The sequence below is a fragment of the Sus scrofa genome, chromosome 17 (genome assembly GCF_054392235.1).
Source record: "Sus scrofa isolate SSC_HxYL_T2T_F1_AM1 chromosome 17, Sscrofa_HxYL_maternal_Yorkshire_Landrace_v2.0, whole genome shotgun sequence".
NCBI classification, from domain to species: Eukaryota; Metazoa; Chordata; class Mammalia; order Artiodactyla; family Suidae; genus Sus; species Sus scrofa.
Genome location: NC_139399.1, coordinates 39,722,079 through 39,746,195, shown reverse-complemented (window position 1 = coordinate 39,746,195; position 24,117 = coordinate 39,722,079). Strand labels below are relative to the sequence as shown.

Genomic DNA, 24,117 nt, shown 5'->3' with positions numbered 1-24,117 from the left:
CTGCTCCTTTCCTGCCTCTTGCCTTGCTCTGCCCCTAGATGTAGGCTCTCTCTCTTTTCACTCCATTTGCTTTCCTCAGTCATCTTACCTTCGCTCACGGCTTCCAGCGAGCTCCTCCAAGCTAGTGCTTCTCAAATTGGCATTTCTAGCACTACTGCATTTCTTTTGCTTTTTCACTCTAAGTATAAGGCACAGGAGTTCCCCTCGTGGCGCAGCGGAAACAAATCCAACTAGGAACCATGAGGTTGCAGGTTGGATCCCTGGCCTCGCTCAATGGGTTAAGGATCCGGCGTTGCCGTGAACTGTGGTGTAGGTCGCAGACGCGCCTCAGATCTGGCGTTTTTGTGGCTGTGGTTCAGGCCAGCAGCTGTATCTCTGATTAGACCCCTAGGCTGGGAACCTCCATAATGCTGCAGGTGCAGCCTTGAAAAGACACACACACACACACACTAAGTATAAGGCACAAACAACTATAACATTCTAAAGGAAGTTTTTGAAAATTTACTCACAGGTCTGCCATCCAACACCCACCAATTTTCACTGTTCTTTCTAGCTTTTATTAGCAATTTAGTTGCGATGATTGTTTAATTTTTATTCTTTTTTCATGTAACATAAACATTTTTATAGGTTACATTATATTTTACCCATCTTTACACTATTCCATCCAATACATGAATCCTAATTTAGATAAACATTCTTTTATTGTTGAACACGAAGAAAATACGAATGCAGCTTCGAAGTGTCTTGATTAATCATGGAGGATGCCTCAGTCAGTATGAGTGCTTTAGACAACTTTCAGTTGAGGTGGTTCTGCCGGTCAAGGTTGCCTGAGCCAAAAAGAAAGCCTTGTGACTATGAGGAAAGAATGTTCCAGAATCCTTGCTCAGGCCCTGAGTTCCAGAGCTTTCAGAAGGTCTAGGTCTGTGGTGCCCCATGCGGGGACGCGGTGTACGAGTGCGCGCGCGCACACACACACACACATCTCCATTATCCATTCATCTGTTAATGGACACTTGGGTTGCTTCCATAGCTTGGCTGTTTTAAATAATGCTGCTGTGAACAACATTAGGGTGTATGTATCTTTTCTGATTGGTATTTTCTTTTTCTTCGCATAAATACCCAGAGGTGGATTTGCTGAATCCTACTTAGTTCTACTTTTAGTTCTTTGAGGAATCTTCATACTGTTTTCCACAGTGGCTTCACCAATATATAGTCCCACCAACAATATACAAGGGTTCCCTTTTCACCCCATCCTGGAGTTCTGCTGTGGTGCATCGGGATCAGTGGCATCTCTGGAGCACTAGGTTGCAGGTTGGATCCCTGGCCCAGCACAGTGGGTTAATAAGGATCCGGCATTGCCAAAACTGCAGCTCAGATCTGATCCCTCGCCCAGGAACTCTGTAGGCGGCAGGGTAGCCAAAAAAAAAAATATATATATATATAATATATATATGTATGTATGTATATGTAATCTTTCACCACATCCTCACCAACATTTGTTACCTGTGGTCTTTTTGATGATAGCTGTTTTGACAGATGTGAGATGATAGCTCTTTGTGGTTTCAATTTGCATTTTTCTTATGATTAGTGATGTTGAACAACTTTTCATGTGCCTGCTGGCCATCTGTATAGAGTCTTTGAAAAAATGTCTGTTCAGGTCTTTGCCCATTGTTTGATCAGGTAGATTTGGGGCTTTTTTTTTTTTTAATATTGGGAAGTATGAGCTGCTTATATATTTTGGATATTAACCCCTTATCAGTCATATCATTTGCAAATATTTTCTCCCATTCAGTAGGTTGTCTTTTCATTTTGTTGAGGTTGCCTTTGCTGTGCAAAAGCTTTTAAGTTTGATTAAGTCACATTTGTTTGTTTTTGCTTTTATTTCTTTTGCCTTATGAGACAGATCCCAAAAAAAAATATTGCTATGGCTTATTGTCAAAGAGTGTTCTGCCTGTGTTCTCTTCTAGGAGTTGTATGGTTTCAGGTCTTATATTTAGGTTCTTATGCATATGACGTAAGGAAATGTTCTAATCTCATTCTCTTACATAAACTGTCCAGTTTTCCCAGCACCACTTATTAAAGAGACTTTTCTCCACTCTTGCCTCCTTTGTCGTAGTTTTATTGACCGTGAGTGCATGGGATGATTCAGGGCTATTCTGTTCTGCTGATCTGTGTGTCTGTTTTTGTGAGAGTATCATGCTGTTTTGATTACTGTAGCTTTTTTTTTTTTTCCGTCTTTTGTCTTTTTAGGGTTGCACCCGCAGCACATGGAGATTCCTAAGCTAGGGGTCTAATCAGAGCTATAGCTCCCGGCCTACACCACATCCACACCACTGCCAGATCCAAGCCGTGTCTGTGACCTACACCACAGCTCACGGCAACACCAGATCCTTAACCCACTGAGGAAGGCCAGGGGTCGAACCCGCAACCTCATGGTTCCTAGTCAGATTTGTTTCCACTGCGCGACAACGGCAACTCCACTGTATCTTTTTAGTACAGTCTTAAGTGAGGAAGCATGATACCTTCAGCTTTATTCTTTTTTCTTGAGATTGCTTTGGAATTCAGATCTTTCATAGCTCCATATAAATTTTAGGCTTACTTGTTCTAGTTCTGTGGAAAATGTCATGGTTATTTTGATAGGGATTGCATTAAATCTGTAAATTGCTTTGGGTAGTATGGACATTCTAACAATATTATGCCAATCCAAGTACACAGGATATCCTTCCATTTCTTTGTATGATTTTCACATTCCTTCATAAAAGTTTCACAGTTTTTAGAGTATAAATCTTTCACTTCTTTGGTTAAGTTTATTCCTAGGTATCCCTTCCTTTTTGATGTGATTTTAAACAAGGTTGTTTTCTTGCTTTCTCATTATTGGTACTTAGAAAAGCAACAGATTTCTATATATTAATCTTGTATCCTGCAACTTTACTGAATTCATTTATTAGTTCTAATATAAATAGCATCATGTCATGTGCACATAGTGACGGTTTTACTTCTTCCCTTCCAATTTGGATGCCCCTTACTTCTTTTTCTTGTCTGATTGATGTGACTAGGATCTACCCCCCACTTTTATTTTTATTTTGCCTTTATTTTAGGGCTACCCCTGTGGCATATGGAAGTCCCCAGGCTAGGGGTTCAGTCACAGCTGTAGCTGCCGGCCTACACCACAGCCACAGCAATGTCAGATCTAAGCCAAATCTGCAACCTACACCACGGCTCATGGCAATGCCAGATCCTTAACCCACCGAGTGAGGCCAGAGATTGAACCTGTGTCCTAATGGATACTAGTCGGGTTCACTACCACTGAACCACCACAGGAACTCCTACCCTCTGTTTTAGATGGTGTCCTTCTCTGGACTCTCAAAGCACCTGGCTCTGTCTTTGCTATTAACAGTGGTCACTAGTGGGATTCCCCACTGCATGCCAGGTACTACCTGGCACTTAAAAGCTACCCCACCACCACCACCACCTTTTTATAGGCTCAGCGAGATGGAGTAAGAAGCTCCTTTAACGTGGCTTCTGGGGGCCTCAGCTGGGCTCTGAGCCTGTCTGTCCTTTTCCCGCTGTAGGAATCAGCTCCACCCGGACTTGCCTTCCCTAATGAACATCAGGTTAATCAGTTACCAATACAAAAAGGAGAACGGACTAATCAGTTACCAATACAAAAAGGAGAACGGACCCGCCAGTCCCTAAAGCAAAGATGGTAGGGGAGGTGGTAGGGTGATGAGCCAGGTACCATTCTAAGACTTCAACAGTTCACTCATTGACGCATCACATGAGCTCTGTGCTGTGCCCCATTTACAAATGAGGAAGCTAAGGCACAGGGAAGTTAAAGAACCTTGCTTATTCCAGAGTGTGGCCCTGGAGTCTGTCCTACCCCTTATCATGGTGTAGACAGCAAAATAACTAGTGCTGGCTGGCCTATGTGGAATGAATAATTTCATTGTAAAGAGTGCTGCTTTTCCTTGACACCCATTTGGATGCGGACAGGAGAAAGTTAGTGCTTAAAAGCAAGTCTGCAGTCTTATTTAAATGTTCCTGCCACCAGGCAGAGCACTTTGCTTGGTCGGTCTTCTGAAAAGTAAGGTACTATTTTCATGTAAATGTGATGGGGAGGGGGGCGAACATGTATTTGCATTTGTACAAATAAACCCTGAAAGAATATATACAAACCAATGAAAGCACTTACTCTGATAGAGGAAGACACAGGTTGGAAGTAAGACGTTTCCTGTCTAGGCATTCCGTTGTGGCTTAGCAGGTTAAGAACCTGACGTAGTCTCTGCTGCAAGCTGCGGTGTGGGTCACAGATGTGGGTTGGATCTGGTGTAGCCATGGCTGTGGTGTAGGCTGCAGCTGCAGCTGCAGCTCTGATTCAACCCCTAGCCAGGCAATTTCCATATGTTGCAAGTGTGGCCATAAAAAGGAAAAAAAAAAAAGAAGAAGAAGACTTTTCCATTGTACCATGGGAATGTAAAAAGAAAATTTTTTAATTATTTTTAAAATAGAAGCAAGCTGTTCCTATAACATGTGTTCTCTCCATCGGTTCTCCCAAGGTCTCGCAGTGGCCAGCGCCCTGGTGGACATTTCTCAGCAGATGCCAATAGTGTACAAAGAGAAGTCGGGAGCGGTAAGGAACCGGAAGCAGCAGCCCCCTGCGCAGCCTGGGACCTGCATTTGATGCTGGGGCCAGGACTCTCCGTGAGCGAGCGAGGTGCGGCGAGCCAGAGCCGTCTGCAGGGAGGGAGCAGGCAGGGAGACTCTGTGTGGGGCAGAAGACTGGAAACCCTCAAAACATCCACCTCATCTGCATGTTCACAAGCTTTCTTTGACGGTTTCTCCCATCTGTGCTCCAGCATCTAACCTTTTACTTTCACATAGGAAATAACTGATTTAGTTCCAGGTCCAGGGGCGACCCAGTTGTTGGAGGAGGAGGCTGGTGCAGAGCAAATGAGAGAGCTAGGATCACACTCAGGTTCACTTGTGGAAGACTGTTCTTGGGATTGTGTCAACTGTGCAGAACACAAAAGATGTCGTGTTTACGAGTAGACCTTTGTCATCAGTCATTCTTGAACGTGGTCTTTTAAAAATTAGTCAGATGAAGTAACTTGTTTTCATCTGAAGCCTGCTATCTTTTTTAAAAGATGTGCTATTTATTCTTGCACGATTTAGGCAAATATCTCTCTTCCAGGGAGTAGCTTTTTTCTAGCTGAGAATTAATAATGGTCCATTCTTTTGAATCATAAGATAGAAGGGGGCTATTTTCAATGTCAAGGTCAACAATGTTACTTAGAATGTAAACCGATGTAATGGGTAGTTTTCTGTAGCAACTCGATTAGTCTTAATCCATTTGAAATTCTCTTTCTCCTCTCTCTCCCTCCCCCCTCCCCCTCTCCTCACAGACACACACACACACTAAGTGCCTAGACTTTAAGTAGATCTAGCAATTGGAAGGTTAGTAAGCATAAGTTTTTACATAATTGCATTCTGACATTGTTATAAAACTTAAATGGCTATCATTGGCAATCTGCTCTTTTTCTAAAATCTAATTTGCAGCCAGGGAAGAATTCTCTCACCCCAAGAAACATTTAACGTAGCAGCAGGATTGAGAGGAAAGCAGAAATGACGTGACTGCGAAAGCTCCTGTTTTCATGGTTGTCAAAAAGGACCCTAAATAAGGCGTGTTCCCGCAGGCCCTCCCTGCGCCTGGTCATTCTAGGCCTGACGTTTGCTTCAGCCCTTCTGGCCACTCCTGCCAGGACACCACAGGAGAAGGGACTTGTTCATGTTACGTGTCCCCCTTGAACAGAAAAGAGCACGACGGTAGTTGGGACCCCTGAATCAGCGGGCGACTCTGTTCCTGTAGCCTGCTTGAGCTGGCGGGTCACTCTAGGGCTGCAGGTCGAGTCATATGCCGGGAGAGGCTCGGGCTCCTGTTGTCAAAGCCTGGAAAAGGACCTGGAGCCGTTTGCCCTCTTTCCTCCAGGCGGTGGCTGTGGGAGGGCAGTGAACGCGGACAAGGATGAAAAGCACATGGGGAAAATGGACAAGGAGGGGAAACTCTGCCAAACGGAAAGGGACCAAATGTAAGGGGGGTCTGGCAGTCCCTGCCCTTCTCAGGGCCCTGCCTGGATGTTGCGTCGTCCCTGTCCATGGTGCTCTGTCCTCTGGTGTTACGCAGCAGCCTCCCAAGACCTCTCTTCTGCTTCAGAACCTGGGCTTTCTGGCGTTGCCCTGCTGGGATAGAGCTTTAGACAGCAGTGCTCAAGTCTGTGAATTTGGAGAAGTGAATACTCAAAAGAGCAAACACTGCAGCACCCCACCTGTACATGCAGAGCCCAGAGAGGGAGCCTTCTCGCTCCCACAGCACTAGCTCCGCTCCCATGAAGAAGGGCCTGGAAAGAGGTTTTCAAGGATGTTGAACCATAAAACACTGTCTGATGCACAAAACACCTCTACTTTGAGACTTGCCTCTCAAAATGCTGCTTTTTCACATCACTGTTAGAGAGCAGAAAGTTCTAGAAAAGACTCCTCCTCTTAAAAGCGCCCCACATCCCTGCTCCAGATCACAGCACCCACGGAGAGCCTACCAAGGGACAGGCCCTTCACCCCTGTAGTTACCACAAGGCCACTGGAGGGGGACCCTCCCACAAGGGACGTCCTTGTTTGTTAAAGGATTAGTGTTTCCTTGGCAAAGAAGCCTCTTCCCTACCGTAGTCCCATGCCTTGAAATGATATGCACCGTGTCCCATAACTACCTGGTTATTGTCTTTTTTCTAAAAGATAATTTTATTTTTTAAAAGAAAGGAAGGAGCAAGTGAAGTTTCATTCTGCTCCAATAGTGGAGAAACAGCTGGATCCACCTGCTTTTCCTTTGCAGCCAGTAGTAAACGGCTTCCTCCAGGCTCAGGCCAGAAGAAGGGAGCAGCAGGAGAAAGAGGCACTCAGCTCAGAGCCACTTACCAAGAGGAAGTCATCTGGAACTTCAGAGAAATGCCTGCATGTCACGCGAGAGCCTGTATGTAAATTAAAATAGTTACGAAAACATTGATACTGCACTTGTACATAACTATACAGTAGTGTCTGAATGCCCAGACATTCGGAGTGTACATAAAACAGAAAAATATCTTAATGTATTTTTATTAAACGTAATGGTATCTGAGTTTCACCTAATATGTGTTCGTGCCACACGCTGGATATCCAGATTCAGAGAATTCCTCTCGTTATGCCCTGATACAGTGGTCACAAAGCCAAGAAAGGCATCCCCCTGTGCCCGTGTGTCAAGCACACCTGGGACCAATCGGATAACTTTTAAAGCAGGACCATCTGTCAGTGCACGTATGCAGGCGGTGTGGAAAGAGACGGTGGCAGCAGGAACATCTCTGTCCCCAGCATTGGCTCTGCAAGTGCGTGGTGAATCTCCCAGTCGGCCTCTTGGTGCTGTGGGTTGCCAGGGAGGACCAATGTCACCCTGAGAAATGTTTCTCTTAGTCTTTAGATTCGAAGACTGTACCTATAGATAGCAGATTTTCCAAAAAGGGGTTTTCCAGGCTGCATTTTGTTGTGGTTTTTGTCTAAATTTTTAACAACCATTTCCCAGGACCATAGTTTACTGAAAACTGGGAGTGGGAGTGGGTGGCCGCTTTGTTGTTAATCAGCTCCTGTTTCCCATGGAGACCTTCACCCTTTCCTTCTGCCCTTCCCCACACAGTTTGGGGAGAAGTCCATGCTTCCCTGTGAGGATCACCTCTAAATGTGGGAGGAGATGGGGGGAGAAGGCAGCCCATGCTCCCCTGAGCTGACCTGGAGGAAAGCAGCCCGGGACAAGGACTGCTGGCAAAAGGAAAATACGGCAGCATCTGTGGGTGAGGTCTGAGGTGCGAGATTGGAGATGTCCCAGGAAATCTGGGGCAAATGGAAAGACACATTTTACCATTCAGTGCAAATCTTGCTCCTTCGATGTAATAGAGTGTATTTAGAGAGGAGGTGGGAGCGAGTCACTTCCTTGGGTGGTGGTATCATTTTCATGAACACCTTTGATCCTTAGGTTTCATCCATTCATTCAACAAATATTCACTAAGCACTTACTAACAACCTAAGCTAATGCTAGGGCAACGTCCAAGGTGGAAGAACAGCTCTTCAGAATTACAGCAGAATTCAGCTCCTCAAACCTGTCAACCCAGGAGACCTTTCCTCGTGGTTTCTGTGAGAATTGGCCACCTGAGGACAAACCCAGGAAAGCAGAGTCTGCCTGTCTCGGGCTATGCACCGGCTCTCAGTCTGAAATGTTTACCCGGTTTACCAAATGGCTCAAAACCATACAGCTGTTTTTATGGCTCAAACCATAAAAACCACCGTGATGGTTCATAGACAGCCACGCCCACCAAGAGACATTTCCCAAGTTGTCCAAATTCATAAACACGCTCGCCTGCAGGGAGATGGTCTGGAGCAGAGAGGAAAACTGGCGCCTTCTCTTTCAAAGGCAATAATGGAATCGACTTTCAGTAACTGAATTTGTGCACAAAGCATTCTAAACACTAGTGACGCCTGTTTTGTTGAACTAATTCTGGCTCTGGAAATGTTTTTGTTTTATAGTTATTTACAGTTTTGTTTTGGGGTTTTTTGTTTTGGATTCAAGCTTAGTTTGTTAATATGTATAATTTAGCATCTATTGCACTCATGTAAATATGGAGTAAGTATTGTAAACTATTTCATTGCTGGGGATTGTGGGTGTTATACATACATTTAGGACTGCAATTTTTTGGTATTTTTTGTATTGTAAAATAACAGCTAATTTAAGCAGGAACAAGAGAATTAAGGGAGGTCTGTGCATTTTAAAACACAAATGTGAAGAACTTGTATATAAACAAAAGTAAATACTATAATACAAACTTCCTTCTGAAATAAAAGTAGATCTGATAAAAATGTGGGTTTTGTTCCTAGTGTTTGATTTTGTTTCACTTATTTTTACAATTTGGTCATTAGAACCTTAAGAAAAAGGAAAAAAAAAATTGTTTTAATTTTTTTTTGCTTTTTAGGGCATATGAAGGTTCCCAGGCTAGGGGTTGAATTGGAGCTGTAGCCACCGGCCTATGCCACAGCCACGCCAGATATAAGCCGCATCTGTAACCTACACCACAGCTCACGACACCACCAGATCCTTACCCCACTGAGCAAGGCCAGGGATAGAACCCGCAACCTCATGGTTCCTAGTTGGATTCGCTTCCACTGCGCCACAACGGGAACTGCGAGAAAAGGAAAAAATGTTTTAAAACGTTTTCAGACTGCCTCCAAGAAAGCACTGGCGGTCCGTGACTGAGGCATCAGCCAGCAGCCTGGGCACCGTGTGTGGGAGGAGCCCTGCACAGCTTGTGAGGGGGACTCTCCCACGTGTTGCCCTCGACACACCAGTGTGGGGGACAGAGACTGGTGTGCGGGTCAGTCTGTCCAGCCACCATCACCCCAATGCCGGTGCCTTACCAGCTGCTCTTGGTCCTTCAAGGTTCGTCCTCCTGGAGGCTTCTGCTAATCCTCAGGCATGCTGATAGGTTTAGTTCTCTGCTGGAGGCCAGCTCTGGCGGCCAGGGAGTGTACACTTTTTCCCAGTAGGAGAGGGACACGCGTTGGCGAATGTACACATGGAGACAGCCTCTTTGTCCCTTCTTTCAGGGCGCTGGACTGCTCAAATTTTATTAGCATAAGTGGTTGATTATATAGACAGTTTTTCACTACAGATTACATCATAGTGTTAAAAGTACATTGGTTAACTATTAGGCTTTGTTTTTTGATCACATGGTACGGTAGCAATACATTACATTCTAAAATCTTCAACTTAACTAAATTTAATGAGTACAGTTCAAGGACAAACAGGCACAGCATATCGTATGGGAAAGAGGAGACCCAGCACAAACCATCTTATGGCCAGCCAGTTCCCACAAGCTAAAGAAGTTACAGACACAAAAAAAATCCTGTCTTCAGACTAGTGTCTATCTTCAAAGTGTCCTTGGCAGAGAGACAGTGTGAGAACATACAAATCAACTTAGTTGCTACCACTGAAAGTTTCTAAAATCAAGGACAAAATTCACAGCTGGGTTTCTTTTGATCAAGAATAATATGTCTAACTTCTATGGACCTCATTAAAATCCTAACTCTAAAGTTTACTGTATAACTAGTTAGTAGATAAACACTGTGTTTTAATTAAGTTGGATTTAAATAGGGAAAAGTCCTTTAGGATGAAATTCTTATTATATTATTGTTGTAACTTTGTTAAATCACAAATCACCACAGGAAAATAAGAATGGGAAATAAGAATAATAAGTAAATAATCAGGAAAAATGAGGAAAACTGAATAACAAGTGAATAACAGAAAAGACTAAGTCATCCATGGAACAATCCCCACTCAGCAACACAAAATGGAAATTATTTTTTGGGAAAATTAGTTTTCCACCTATGTCAGCGGGCGAGCCTTATTATCTTCTGGGGCCTGTCCTCGGGATTGTGCCGTGCAGGCAGGCATCCCCTTGTTTAGGCAGCTGCCCTCGGAATTGTACCGTTCAAACAGGCCCCTTTTCCTGATTGGGAGCTTGTCCTCAGAACTGCACCGTTCAGGCAAGCTCCCTTCCTTGGCTCCTTGTATCTTCTCGGCTCCCCGCAGTCCTCCGAGGCCACAGCATTGTCCTTGGTCTTTTTTGGCCGCCCTGCAGCATGTGGAGTTCCCAGGCCAGGGATCAGACCTGAGCCACACTGCAACCTATACAACACAGCTGCAGCAATGGCAGATCCTTTAACCCACTAAGCTGGGCCGGGGATCGAACCTGCAACCTGGTGCTGCAGAAACACCCCCAATCCCATTGCATCATAGTAGGAACTCCTCCTTGATCCTGAATTTCTGATGAACTTAACACGTCTGTTCACAAAGCCTTGTCTGTGGGCCTTCTGCATGCCCGGCCCCGCTTTATGTAGCTCCTGCCCTCAGAGCAGTGCCTTTCAGGTGAGACCAAGGCAAAGGAAGATGAGAAAGCAAAAGTCCAGAGGAAGCACAAAGAAGGGCTATGGTTCCTACAGGGGAGGGTGGGCGAGGCACCAGGCCAGGGTCGGGAGCCTGGAGGAGGCCTGCCCACCGGCTTCAGCCTGGGCGTGGGTGGGAAACAGGTGAATGGGAGGCCAGCACTAGGTTGGGGAGGACCTTGAAACTTGTGAGAAGGATTGTGAGAGCCACCAAGCACCTCTGACTGACTAGAAACCTATGATTTGGTGACACTGTAGCAGTTTGCCACTGGACACACAGGTCAGCAGCAGCCTTGCAGTTAGGTTGGGGCCACAAACTGGGCTTTAGCCAAAGAAACGCTGGCAGAGGTAAGTTCCAAATGTGGCACACCTACCATGCTCCCACGTGGGACTCCCTGGAGGGCACAAGTTAATGATGGTGGAGGTAGTGAGGGTCCCCTCCGTCACCACCAAGAGGCAAGTCACCTGACCAGCAAGAGCTGTGTGCTGGCCTGTGCATCACTGAAAAGCAAACTTTCACTCTACCGACCCACTGAGATTTTGAGTTTTTATTACAACAGGTAGCTTTTCTTACTCTTACTCATACACAAACTGGCCCCTAGAAGTGCAAGGTAACTTAAACCAAAGCCTAAGGTACATGGCATTGGTTTAGCTGGTGGTCAGGTGGCAGGCAATGAGGAGACACATGCAGCAGGCAGGCCAGCTGGGGATCACTGCCAGGCAGTGGCAGGACCTCTGGTACAGCCATTGATGTTTGATTAACTTGTTAAAGTAAACTTCGTGTCTATTGAGTTTTTTGTTCAAGGGAAAGAAATGGGGAAAAAAAAAAAAAAAAACAGAATGTGGTATGTTGATTATTACTGGCCGCTTTGAGGAAGACAGAGGTGGGTTCCAAAAAAGTTTAGCCAGTTTACAGGCAGAAATGACGGGTAGAGAATTCTGAAATACAAGGTCATAGAGTGTTGGGAAAGCCAACTAGCCTTGCTTCTAGTTTCCAAACAGGAAGATGTGCTTATAAGCAAAAAACGGCCCATGACTCAGCCTCTGGCTAAGAATCAGAGGGTGTGCACTTCCTGCTTGAGCCTCCTAACCACAAGCTCATCATCTTGAGGGGAAGGCATGTGGATAAGGAAGCAAAGAGATAAAGCCAACCTGAGAACAGTGCCCAGGAAAGAACTAGGAATGCTGTCAATGACCCTGGACCTGCCTGGTAAAGAAAGAAAGAAAGAAAAAGTTAGGTTTTTGAGGGAATGATGTTGCCAAAGAAACCATTAATCTGACCTTAAAAAAATGAAACCAACCAACCCTGTGACTATTGAGAAAGCCTTAATTAGAACCATTTGCAGGCTGTGAAAGCCATCCAATGAGGGCCTACGACCCCATGCCACCTCAGAGGGCAGATTTTGGACCTGGCCAGGAACCTCCCACACCCCAAGGCAGGGCCCAGGAGGATTTCAGAGTCGCTGTAGGCCAGTGACTGAAGTGTGTCTGCCACCATCTGTCACCCAAGCACTGTGTGGGGACCAGGGACTTCACCATGGACCATGCAGACAAATCCCTGTCCTCGTGGAGTGAGTCTGCAATCTTGTGGGGAGACACAATGAAGACAATACTGGGGGCTAAGTTCTGTGAAGAAAGGTTGTGAAGGATTGGGGGCTGCTACTTTACAGAGTGGAGATGCAGAAGGTCCTGAGGCTAAGGTGACAGCTGGGCAGAACTGAGTGAAGGAGGGAGCACACGGATGTCTGCTCAAAGAGCACGGTGAATAGAAGCAACAGCGGGTGTGGAGGCCCATGTGCCTGGTGGGTCTGCAGGGCGTGGGGTGGGGGGAGGCCTAGGGTGGGGGAGGGGGGAGGGGGGCAGGGTGCAAAATGCGTACAACAGCAGAGGTCAGAGTGGAGGCCAGCCAGGTCCTTTGGGACAATAGTTCTAACGGGCACAGGACTGCCCCCTAGGGGACATCTTGGAAAGAGGTGAGGTGACTGGATTATTACTGAGAAGCAGTGCTATCATTTAGTGGGTTGGAATGTCCTGCCCAATAAGGAATTTACTCATGCCCCAGCCCCAATTTTTAAATGTCTTGCAGAATACTTGTGTAGATGAAAAAAAATCTGTTTCTAATTTTTTTTTTTTTTTTTTAGGGCTGCACCCGCAGCATATGGAAGTTCCCAGGCTAGGGGTCAAATCGGGGCTCCCGCTGCCAGCCTACACCACAGCCACAGCGACACCAGATCCTTAATACACTAAGCAAGACCAGGGATCGAACCTGTGTCCTCAAGGACACTAGTGCAGTTCGTTACTACAAAGCCACGACATGAACTCCTGTTTCTAATTACTTTAGTTTAGAACCCAATCCTGTTGTAAACAAAGTTTTCCCGAAATGCAGCTACTTTATAACTAAAGGGAAGACTGGACTTTGTTTTCTTCACAACTTTACCAAGAGCTGGTCATCATTTTGGAATGTTCTGTCACCAACCTCAATGTCATGCCTTGTATCTGAGTTCCAACCCCACACATGTTGCATCTGCACAGACAGTCACACACACTGTAACCAGCGCCAATTAGACCCCTAGCCTGGGAACCTCCATATGCCACTGGTGCAGCCCTAAAAAGACCAAAAAAAAAAAGGCCCAAAAAAATCACAGGCCTGCCAGGCTCACTGGCAAGCTGCTTTCCCGTGGGGGGCCTCCCCTGAAGCCCCGCACAGCCCCTTCCTTCCTGGCTCTCTAGTAATTTCACCCACCAGTATCCATACTCTATAAAGATAAGCCAGTTCTGTGAGTTTGGCCCCATTTAAACTCGAATGGGGGGTTGGGGGGAGAAGGTGGGCAGTGAGCAGCTTCCTATCAACCTTGCACCTCAGACAACAGGCTGCACGCCAGAGTGGGCATTCATGAGCCATGAAGTTTCCACCCATAAATCCATGGATGCTTCCAACACCTGCCTTTCTGACTGCCCTCATCCCCAGCCACCTGCCAGCTGGAGGCTCAGTGTTGACAAGAGCTAACAGAGACCCAGTCACAGGGGTGAGGCCAGGCCAGGACTGCAGTCGCCCAGAGCGCCTGTGAGACAGGTAACAGCAAGGCAGCTACCTGGCAGGACATAGGCCAATACTCAGATGTGGACAAGGCGACACCCCTTCCTGTTGTGGGGGCCGCAGCTGGCTCAGCTTTGAGGTGTATGGCCAGACTTAATCCTGTGCCACAATCCGGGACCTTTTTACATGGAAGTGACAGAAACCACACTCTGACCACCTTAGACAACTCCGTTAGTTTCTGGGGCTGCTGTAACCAATTATCCAACCTCAGTGGGTTTAAACGATGGAAATTTATTCTCACAGTTCTGGAGGCCGAAAGTCCAAAATCATGCTGTCAGCAGGGCTGCACTCCCCCCAGGGCAGAAGATGCTCTAGAGGAGAGTCTGTTCCTGGCCTCTCCCAGCTTCCAGTGGCTGCCTCCATTCCTTGGCTTGTGGCCATATCACTCCCGTCTCTGCCTAAGTCTCCTGTGTGTCTGTCTAACCTCCCTCTGCCTCTCTTTTTATTTTCTTCCTTTTTTTTTAACACTGCACCTGCAGCATATGGAAGTTCCCAGGCTAGGGGTTGAATCAGAGCTGCAGCTGTCATCTTATGCCATAGACATGGCACTACCAAACCAAATCAGTGACCTACACTGCAGCTTGCAGCAATGCCGGATCCTAAACCCACTAAGCGAGGCCAGATACTGAACCCACATCCTCACAGTCACTGTCAGGTCCTGAATCCACTGAGCCGCAACGGAAACTCTAATTCCTCTGCTTCTCTTTAATGAAGACGCAAGTGACTCATTTATGGCCCCTCTGATAATCTAGGATAAGTGCCTCCTCTCACGATCCTTAATCACGCCTTTCACTGCAGAAGATAATATTCACCTACGCATAAGGCAACATTCCCAGATTCCAGGAATTAGGATACGGACATATCTTTGGAGCCACTATTCAGCCCATTATAGCCACAAAAGCCTAGGAACTGCACTGTCCCAGAGGTGGCAGGATGGTGGCCTCTGCATGACACAGGGCCTTGTCCTCCCTCTTGGCTTCTGTCTCCAGGGCTGGCTAGGTCCATGCCCCGGACGGCCTCAGGCCTCCCGCCAGGAATGTTCTCACTCTGGGAGAAAACAGAGCCAGGCTCACATCAGGGCCCCGTGACCTTTTATTTTTCCCCTGTGCCCAGTACGGATGCCTCTTTTCCTTGCATACTATCTGATGTTAAAGGGGCTCCATTTGATTAAAGCCTGTGCCTGAGTTGGGGAGAAGTACTGAAGGAAAACAGCCAGCTGCCATGAAACAATTTTGCAGTTTTCTACTAAGTTCCACTCAGTTGTTTGTTTGTTTCTTTTTTTTCTTTTTTTTTTTTTTTTGGTCTTTTTGTCTTTTTTTTTTTTTTTTTTTTTTTTTTTTTAGGGCCGCACCCACAGCACATGGGGTCTAATCAGAGCTACAGCTGCTGGCCTACGTCACAGCCACAGCCACACCAGATCTAAGCCTCATCTGCGACCCACACCCCAGCCCTCAGCAACACCGGATCCTTAACCCACTGAGCGGGGCCAGGGATGGAACCCGCAACCTCATGGTTACTAGTTGGATTTGTTTCCACTGCACCACAACGGGAACTCCCTAGGTTCCACTCACTTTTATCTTCCCAATCTTTTGAAAGGTATATGGTTCTATTTTTTTCCAATTATTTGAGTAAAAAACAGAAGTGGTAGAGTTTAACATACTCTCACATAAGGTGAATCACTCAGCAGATATTTAATTCTGCACTTGGGCCACCATGCAATGGTGGCACATGGGTCAAGGCAATGCTTCCACTTGCCTACCCCACACCTGTCTCCAGCCCACCTCCAGGTGTCCATTCCCATACAGGTGTAGGTGGCTGACTCTTTTTTTCTTTGTGAAGTGGGAAGAGGCTAGACTCTTTGAGCATTGCTAAGACTGTCATCCTTCCTTTTTTCTATTAGAAAACTGTCCTTTCCATTCTGTGTGAACTTGGTGGGCTGATGTCATTCTCTGGGCCACGAATGCTGAGAGAGAGAAGTGCCTTTCTCTGCTGAGAGTGCCAAAGGATAGACTATAGATCCAGGGCTGCTGGGAACATCCTTAGCTGTGGGAAGAACCTGTTTGGTCTTGGAGGGAAACACGGACCAGCAAAGGGCAATATCATCTGAACCCCTGGAGACAGCTGTGCCTGAAGCCCAGGTTGCTCAGTTGCATGCCCAAGCCAATTTGATCTGTTTGGTTCCAGCCAGGAGAGTACTGTCTGATGCTGATAGGCTGGATGACAGCTGCCACATGCAGCATCTGTAGGTTTGGCATGAGTTGCTATTTACATAGTCGCAATGCCAGCGGCTCTTTTTCTGTTCAGAACAGCCCCAGGCCTGGGCTTTGGCATGGTCTGTACCTAACCCCCGTGTCTTAGGTCGGGTTCTTCAGAAGTGGAGCCCAAGTCAGAGATTCTCAAGCCATGATTTATTGGAGGGAATGCCCTGAAGGGAACTTCTAAGTGAGGGAGGCAGTAGTGGGCAGGGGAAGGAGCTAAATTAGGATGTGGTCTCAGCTGGAATCCAACCTTAGCCTGATCCCACAGGGAGCTCTGATGCATGAATGGCACAGAGAACTATCCCCCCAGGCAGGCAGGCCGGCCAGGCTCTGAACTCCTGCCTCAGTCAGTCATCGGCTATTGTCCACCTCTGAGGGCAGAGTGTAACCTTACAGCCATTTCTTCTAGAGAAGGGAGCAGCTGCGATCTGTTAGCAGCCAACATCCCAGCAGCTTGGGGATGGGTTGTACTAGCTTAGAGAGGTCTGAGCAAGGCATCAACAGCTTCTACTTCAACCTGTCTTGTGGCTCCTGCCAAATCTCAACCAGGTTTGAGAAGGAACAGCCCGGAGACACAGTAGCTCATCAGGACTTTCCAAGCTTTTGAGGAGGAAGGCTAAGTACCTTTCCCCTTCATTCCACCCTCCCCTCCCAAAACTCCTCCACAGAACTGCAGTTTAACAACGTCCTCGGCATTTGTGGGTCCACACAGACTGTTTATAAGAAACTTTATGATAATTTCCTTCGGCTGAAGGAAAGAATCTGACTCTCCACGTGGACAGAAACACGGAAGTTAATAAACAAAACCAGTGTTCCCGCTGTGGCACAATGGAATTGGCTGAGTCTCTGGAACATTGGGATGAAGATTCAACCCCTGGCCCAGCACAGTGGGTTAAGAATCTGGTGTTGCCACAGCTGCAGCATTAGTTGCAACCAACTGTGGCTTGAATCTGATCTCTGGCCTGGGACAGCCACATGCTGCAAGGCAACCAAAAAAGAAAAAAATTAAAATTAAAAAATTTTTTTAAAAAACCATTCGTTGTCACTGCTGTGGCACAGGTTGGATCCCTGGCCTGAGAACTTGTGCATGACTCAGGCGCCGCCAAAAAGAAGGAAAGAAAAAAGGAAAAACAAAACCACCATTGACCCTTCTTTCAAGTGTCTGCCAGGGCCGGGCTCTGTGCACACTGAGGTGGGGCTCCCCTTAATGTCTAAGGCAGGTGATCCCAGGGCTCCAGGCACCTCAGAGGTGGGAGTGTATCAATCAAGGACTATGTTTGGCTGAAAACAACAGACACATGGGGAGAATGGCTTAAACAAACTGAAGGTATCATTTTTCTCACATAATAAAGTCCAGAGGAAGGCAGCCTGGGACTGGTGCAGTAGCTCCACAACGTCGTCATGTGGGTCTACTTTCAAAATGGTGCCCAAGTCCCCAGGCATTGCCACCAAATACTGGGCAAGAAGGGGGGTGAGTTGAGGCCAGAGGCTGAAGGGCCGAGGCAGCAAGTCTGCTCCTTTTCTAAATTTTTTTTGCTTTTTAGGTCCGCACTGCAGCATATGGAGGTTCCCAGGCTAGGGGTCCAATTGGAGCTACAGCTGCTGGCCTACACCACAGTCACACCAGATCTGAGTGGTGCCTGAGACCTATACCACAGCTCACAGCAACACCAGATCCCTAACCCACTGAAGTGAGGCCAGAGATCAAACCTGCAGCCTCATGCTTCCTAGTTGGATTCCTTTCAGATGCACCACAACCAGATCACCCAAGTCTGCTCCTTTTTAAAGAACTCTCCTGAAAGCCTTATCTGTGAATTTCACTCATTGGCCTGAAGATATCACATGACCACTCCCTAGCTGCAAGGAAGGCTGGGAAATGTAGTTTCTTTATTTGATTACTAGCTGGGAATGAAACAATAAACAAAAGCAACCAAAATTCCTGCTACTAGTTCAGCATCCACGGGTAAGATGGAGCCTAGAGAGGTTCTGAGGCTGAACAAGGTCACAAAGGCCAGCAGAGGAACACCCTATGGCTGATCCTGGTCTCTAAACTCCCAGGGCATAGATCACATGAAAGCAAGGGCAGTCTCAGTGCGTGTGGATTTATTCAGCTATGGATGCCAGTCTCAGTGCGAGGCTGAACCATGGGGAAGATGGCCATGTGACCAGTGCAACACAGGGGACAGGATTCTCACTCCAGGTGGTGCCCAACAAGCAGCATATCATGGAGAGGAAGCATTCTGCCCACATTAGTTATGGGGTGCAGGTGGCTATCAGGATGGGTGGGTGGTACCTAACCGGAGGATGCCATGAAAGGCTGGAGGAGTATTAGAGGGAGTTTAGCCTGCAAGTCTGTTCAGATGTACTCCTTACAGCATGATCTGCTTGGGAGGCTGATAAAATTGTCCAGACCTGTAAAGGGCAGTGGCGCAAGAGCACTGGGGCCAGCTTGGGAGGTAAGCTGGTCCCTTCCAGTGGGGCACCGATGAGGCCCAGTATCCCAGGCAGGGTGGGACAGTTGGCTGTCATCCAAGGTCTGCCGTCCCAGTTAGAGCAGGGGCTGAAGAGCCAGGACAGGGAGCATGGACAGCAGGGAGCTCCCCTCCAGGAGCCGGTCTGCAGAGGACGCCTTGGCAGGTTGGAGCAGAGTGTAGGCTTGAGGCAGAAGCCTAGCTCTGCTCTCTGCTACCCCCACCATCCCAGGCCAATTATGCCTCCAACTAAGCCCAGCTGGCATGGAAGGGTGGGAGGAGGCAGTACAAAGGCTGCTGGCTCACCTTTCCTCTGTGCACCTACCTGCAGGAGGCTGTGCTCAGAGTCCTGGTGAGGGTCCAGGTGGTCATGTAGGATTGGGGGCCAACCATCAAAGGCCTGAATGGCGCCATCTATGGAGGGAGGGGTGCAGGGTGGCCTTGGTTGAGAAACCCTAGCACCCTCAAGGACAAACTGAGACACTTGGCATCCTGTGTGGGTTCTCCCCAGCCAGGAATGAGATGATAGGATGGCTGCAAAAACTGGCTTTTGGGATGGAAGGTATTGGGCAAGGAATAACAAAATAAGGACAAGCTGTGTTAAGAGTGCCTTACAAACTGTAGTCTTCCATCCTCACAAGAGGGTAACCATTATCATCCCCATTTTACAGATGGTCACAAAAAGGTTTAGAGGAGTTAACTAACTGTCAGTAAGTGGCAGAGGCCAGCTTCAAACTCAGGTCCCTTAACTCCCTGACTGGTCAGACCCAGCTATTCAGACCCAAAAAAGCAAGATAATTAATAGGGGGAGTTGGCTGTGCCTTGGGGATGGAACAGCCTCAGAAGTGGAGGAACAGGAAATTTGCCTTGTTCTATTCCAGGTTCTTGGAAACTTGTTTTAACTGCCTCCACTTCCTGCCCCGGGGACACCAGCCTAGACAACCCTAGGATTCTACTTTGGTCTGTGACTTGGTCTCCCGATACTGAGTAGGGCACAGATTCTCCAAAGGGCAAGACGACAGCAGAGGGGGAAGTGGGCCTGAGTGGCTGCTGCATAGAGCCTCAGATTCCTCACCTCTAAAATGGGCTTCCCTGAAGCCAGGGAGGGGGACAGACTGGATTCCACCACCGCCCTGCCAGGGCCCCTCACCCAGGCAGCGGTTCCTAGTAAAAAGCCCCCGGAAGGCTTCGCACTCCTCACGCCGGTTTCCACTGGCTCCGCAGTCGCACCAAGGTGCCACACGCGCGCTCGCATTGTCCACGTAGTTGGGGGTGACGGCGGTGCCTGCGGGGATCCCAAAGGCAGGATAATCGGTCCACCCAGGCAGAGCCATCCCCAGGAAAGCCCCCGCCCCAGCAAAGATCCGGGCGGTGCATACCCACGAGGCCGGCATAGGCGCTCAGGCAGCTGGGGGCCTGGTGCCCCTGGCAGAGGTCCGAGGCGCTGGGGGCGGGCCCACAGGAGGCCTGGAAGGCCAAGAGGCGGGGCCTGCGGGGCGGGGAGGTCGGTGAGGGGGCGGGCGGCTCTATAGCCCCGCCCCCCAGCCTGGTGTGTTCCGCCCCCCGGCCCCGTGGGCTCCACCCCCTCCCTCTCCTCTACCTCCTCCCGCACCTGCAGACCCGGCTTCGCTCGCAGGCTTCTAGGGACGCGAGGCAGGAGGGCGGTGCCGCGCCAGGCCCCGAGAAGGCGCAGGAAGGCACGAAGGTCTGGCGCCGGCGCTCAGCGCACGCGGGGCCACCGCACGGGCAGAAGAGCAGCGCGTGAGTGAGCGGAGGTGGCCCGCGGGCGAAGAAGCGGCGCAGGGCACGGCGGCAGCGGGCGCGTGGGCAGCTCCCCGGCGAGGCGGGACCCAGGCACTGCGCCACATAGGCGGTGCGCAGCCGACGGCACCGCGTGTCCGCAGTGCACGCCTCAGCCGCGTCCACGCATCGGTTCCGTGCAGCAGAGCTCGGCGAGCCTGGTGGAGCGGCGGGCAGGCTGCAGTTGCTGGCGTGCCTTACACACATCCTTTACTACTGTCTCCCGCTCAGGCCCTCCGAAGGTTCGGGGTGCTCAAAACCCAGTGGGGGCAGTGTGAACTGAAGGCTTGAGCGGCTGCCACTGACCCGCCTTCCGTCGCGAGGATGGGCGGCGGCTGGATCTGAGGATTCCTGCAGCACGTCTGGGGTGGATGGGGCCCAGCGAGGCTGAGCCTGGCCTCCCCCAGAAGCTGAGGCCCGTCCTCCCCAGGCACCACTCCTCACCCATCCAAAAGGGGTCCATGACATTCCTCCCATTCTCCTGGGCCTCACCTGACACTGAAAACAGCAAGGCTTCTGAGGACCTGTCTAATGGAGACTTAGCAAAAATGGCGCCAAAGACAGTGGCCGCTCCTCTTCCTCTCTGACCTGCTGGAACACCTGCCTTTTCTTTCTTTCCCCTCCTCCCCCTGGGAGACATTTTGAGTGGCCTCTGGGTTTCTGGTTCTCCTTCCTTCTGGAATTTCTCTTGCGCCTCCTCCTGTCCCCTGCCTCGGCATCCTTTCCCTCCATTCTCTTCAGGTGCTCCCATCTCACCAGCCCAACCTCTGTTGCCCCATCTGGATGGATCCTGGCTCCTCCGGCCCCTCCGCTCTCCACCAGCCGGGTGAAAGAGGGATTCTCTGCAAGGGCTCTGGGCACTGGAGCTGTGTAAGCCTGGCTCCCCAGGTGTGGCTTCAAGAAAAGTCCCTGATGGCAGGCCACAGAGTCCTGTCTTTAGCCACAGGGCCCGAAGCTCCATGATAGGTGGCACTCTGCTGAGGGCAGAGAGTGTGCCTGGCACAGGCCAGTCACACACCAGGGGTTGGTTAGGCAGAGGGTGAGCTTTGTCCAAAAGTGCCATGGGCCACATCAGATCCAGCCAAGCCAGGATCTCTGGGGGGTTGGAACTTGGCAGCCGCTTCCTAGGACCTAGGTCACCAAAACCAAGCTACCCCTACCCCTTGCTCTCAACCTCCGGGAGCACCTTGCTCAGGTGAGAAGCAGTTTCCCAGCCTGGGTCAGCACCCGTGACACTGTGTGTGTATGGCGTGGGGGTGGGGGAGTGGTTCCTGGAGCAGGGCCCCTCTCTGGCACTGGCCACCTCTTTCAGGGCCCATGGAGGAAGGCAGAATGGACACTGAGGGCTTGGGATGGGTGTGTGAGGGGAGGGCACAGATCAGAGGAGGGAAGCCCTTCCTTTCTCCTCTCCTCCCATCCACTCACCTTCCCTCCGTTCCAGGATTCACAGAGCAGCGGGCAAACTTTCTCCCAGTCAAGCCCTCACATCCCCAGGCCTCAGCCACACACGACAGCACCTAGTCTCCTAAGGTCTTAGTCCCACTTCTGTTTTACACTGTTGCCTTCTACCAGGAGCACCCTTACCTCAATCTCCACCCCTCAAACAGCACATCTCAGCTCCAAGGTCTCCTCGGCCTTAAACCTCTGCCAGATTCCATTCTCCCAACCTCAGACCACCTGGTAAAGTGACTCCTCCCTCCGTGATCCCCCAGGCAGGGAAAGGGTTGTCCAAGCAGATGGAAAGCAGATGCATGACATGGAGACACTGAAGGTGCAGGGCAAGGAACCTCTGCAGCTGCGAGAGTGAAGGTGGAGGGCTGGGGCCGCGGAAAGGTAAGAGAGGCAGGAGAGCAGGCAGTAGGAAAAAGATTCCTGGGGCAGAGGTACCAGGGTGAGACTTGGGGGATGTGGCTCCATGGCGCCTAAAGGCTGGGGGTGGGATGCTGTGTGTACCCCCGCACCTCGAGCACTGGTGTCTCACCAGTGCCCCTTCCTGCATTTTGGCTTTTCCTGGAATCACCCTCCTGCCCTCCCACCTTGTCCTTAAGGGTAGAGGAGGCTCAAGGACAGAGAAGCCAAGTTTCAGAGGTCCAGGGGAGGCAGCCACTCACCCAGAAGCAGCAGCAGCAGCAGCGCAGGTGCCAAGCAGCTAGCCATGCTGGGCAGCAGAGGAGAGGCTGACCGGAGGCAGAGCCCCGGTCAAAAGGTGCCTCCTTCCCAGCTCCCCTGAGCCACAGTGAGGTGGAAACCCAGGTGTCTGCACTAATGTGCTCTTCTGTGGGAGGAGCTCTTGCATTAGGAATGACTCCCCGCCCCCACTGAGTCTGGGGCCTGAATGTACCTAGATGGACCCCACCCCCCCACACACACACACAGCAACACCCACATAACAACCCAAGAAGATCTTGTTTCTCCCATGCTAAGCTATTAACTATGAAGCAACACTGTTCTTTTCCTAAAAGATTCTTTCCTAAAAGTTCTATTTTAACTTTTTATTGGCTAATTTTAGACGTGCAAAAAAAGTTAGAATATTGTCAAAATGCTAGATTTTCTTTTTTCTTTTTTTTTTTTTTTTTGCGGCATATGGAGGTTCCCAGGCTAGGGGTTGAATCGGAGCTGTAGCTGCTGGCCTACACCACAGCCATGGAGGATCCTTAACCCACTGAGCAAGGCCGGGGATCAAACCTGCATCCTCATGGATACTAGTCAGATTCATTTCTGCTGAGCCACGATGGGAACTCCTAGCATTCTGTTTATAGCCTTCACCCAGTTTTCGCTAATGTCAGTGTTCTAGCTTACCAGGGTACAATTATCAAGCCTTGGAAATTAACATTGGTACAAGAAACTTAACTACAGGCCTTTTTTTTTCTCCCCTGCAGCTGCAGCATATGGACGTTCCCGGGCTAGGGGTCAAATCAGAGCTACAGCTGCCAGCCACAGCAACGCAGGATACAGGCTGCATCTGCAACCTACACCACAGCTGACCACAATGCCAGATCCTTAACCCACTGAGCAAGGCCAGGGATCAAACCTGCATCCACATGGATACTAGACAGGTTTTAACTTGCTGAACCACGGCAGAAACTCCCCAAACTATAGACCATTTTGAACTTTCCCAGTCTTTCCACTAATGTTCTTTTTCTGTTCCAAGATCCCATCCAGAATCCCACATTGCACTTAGTGGTGATGTCACTTTAGTTTCTTCCAAACTGTGGTCGTTCCTCAGCCTTTCCTTACAAACTGGGTGCTTTCCTGTGTGTTCCCGCCTGGCAGGTGTGTGCTCTTCTTGAGAAAACTGTAAGCAGTAAACGTCTTTCAATGGTATTAACCTCTCTATGTCATTGCTCTGTCCTCCCTATAAATCAGAACCCCACAGTGAACAGAGGAGGGGGCTTTAGCAAAGAGTCTCATTCAGCACCTTGAACTATAGACTGAGAGCAAGGTCTGAGCCTTGGAGCTGCTTCTCTGCTGCCAGTGGGTAATT

The 24,117-nt window shown here is 49.1% G+C and overlaps 2 protein-coding genes across 21 annotated transcripts in view; one reads left to right on the top strand and one right to left on the bottom strand.

The window, feature by feature from the left end:
* ATRN (attractin) overlaps window positions 1–8,925 on the top strand; it is a 186,236-nt gene extending 177,311 nt beyond the window's left edge. Inside the window, exons 29-30 of one of the 3 annotated variants that reach the window (XM_021077390.2) lie at window positions 4,557–4,714; window positions 6,881–8,925. In XM_021077390.2, coding sequence (XP_020933049.1) covers window positions 4,557–4,681 — 125 coding nt within the window. In that variant the 3' untranslated portion in view covers window positions 4,682–4,714; window positions 6,881–8,925. Of the gene's footprint in view, window positions 1–4,556 lie in introns of all 3 variants that reach the window. The other 2 variants (XM_021077389.2, XM_001927289.8) reach the window with 2 other exon arrangements.
* On the bottom strand, window positions 6,763–22,871 carry GFRA4 (GDNF family receptor alpha 4). Of its 18 annotated transcripts, XR_014832092.1 has the most exons (8): window positions 22,745–22,871; window positions 20,446–20,791; window positions 20,213–20,322; window positions 19,984–20,118; window positions 19,159–19,247; window positions 12,160–12,214; window positions 9,481–9,678; window positions 6,763–9,245 (listed from the first exon to the last, which is right to left on the bottom strand). XR_014832092.1 is itself a non-coding variant. In XM_085003445.1 (6 exons), the coding sequence occupies exons 1-5, from the start codon at window positions 20,838–20,840 to the stop codon at window positions 9,526–9,528; spliced, it is 957 nt and encodes a 318-aa protein (XP_084859571.1). In that variant the 3' UTR covers window positions 6,763–9,245; window positions 9,481–9,525. The 18 variants fall into 18 exon arrangements, 16 of the variants coding, with proteins under 16 accessions (XP_084859571.1, XP_084859575.1, XP_084859582.1 ...); XM_085003445.1 differs by lacking the exons at window positions 12,160–12,214; window positions 22,745–22,871 and having other exon boundaries at window positions 19,909–20,118; window positions 20,446–20,840; XM_085003449.1 differs by lacking the exons at window positions 12,160–12,214; window positions 22,745–22,871 and having other exon boundaries at window positions 20,446–20,840.
* Between the last annotated feature and the right edge of the window lie 1,246 nt (window positions 22,872–24,117).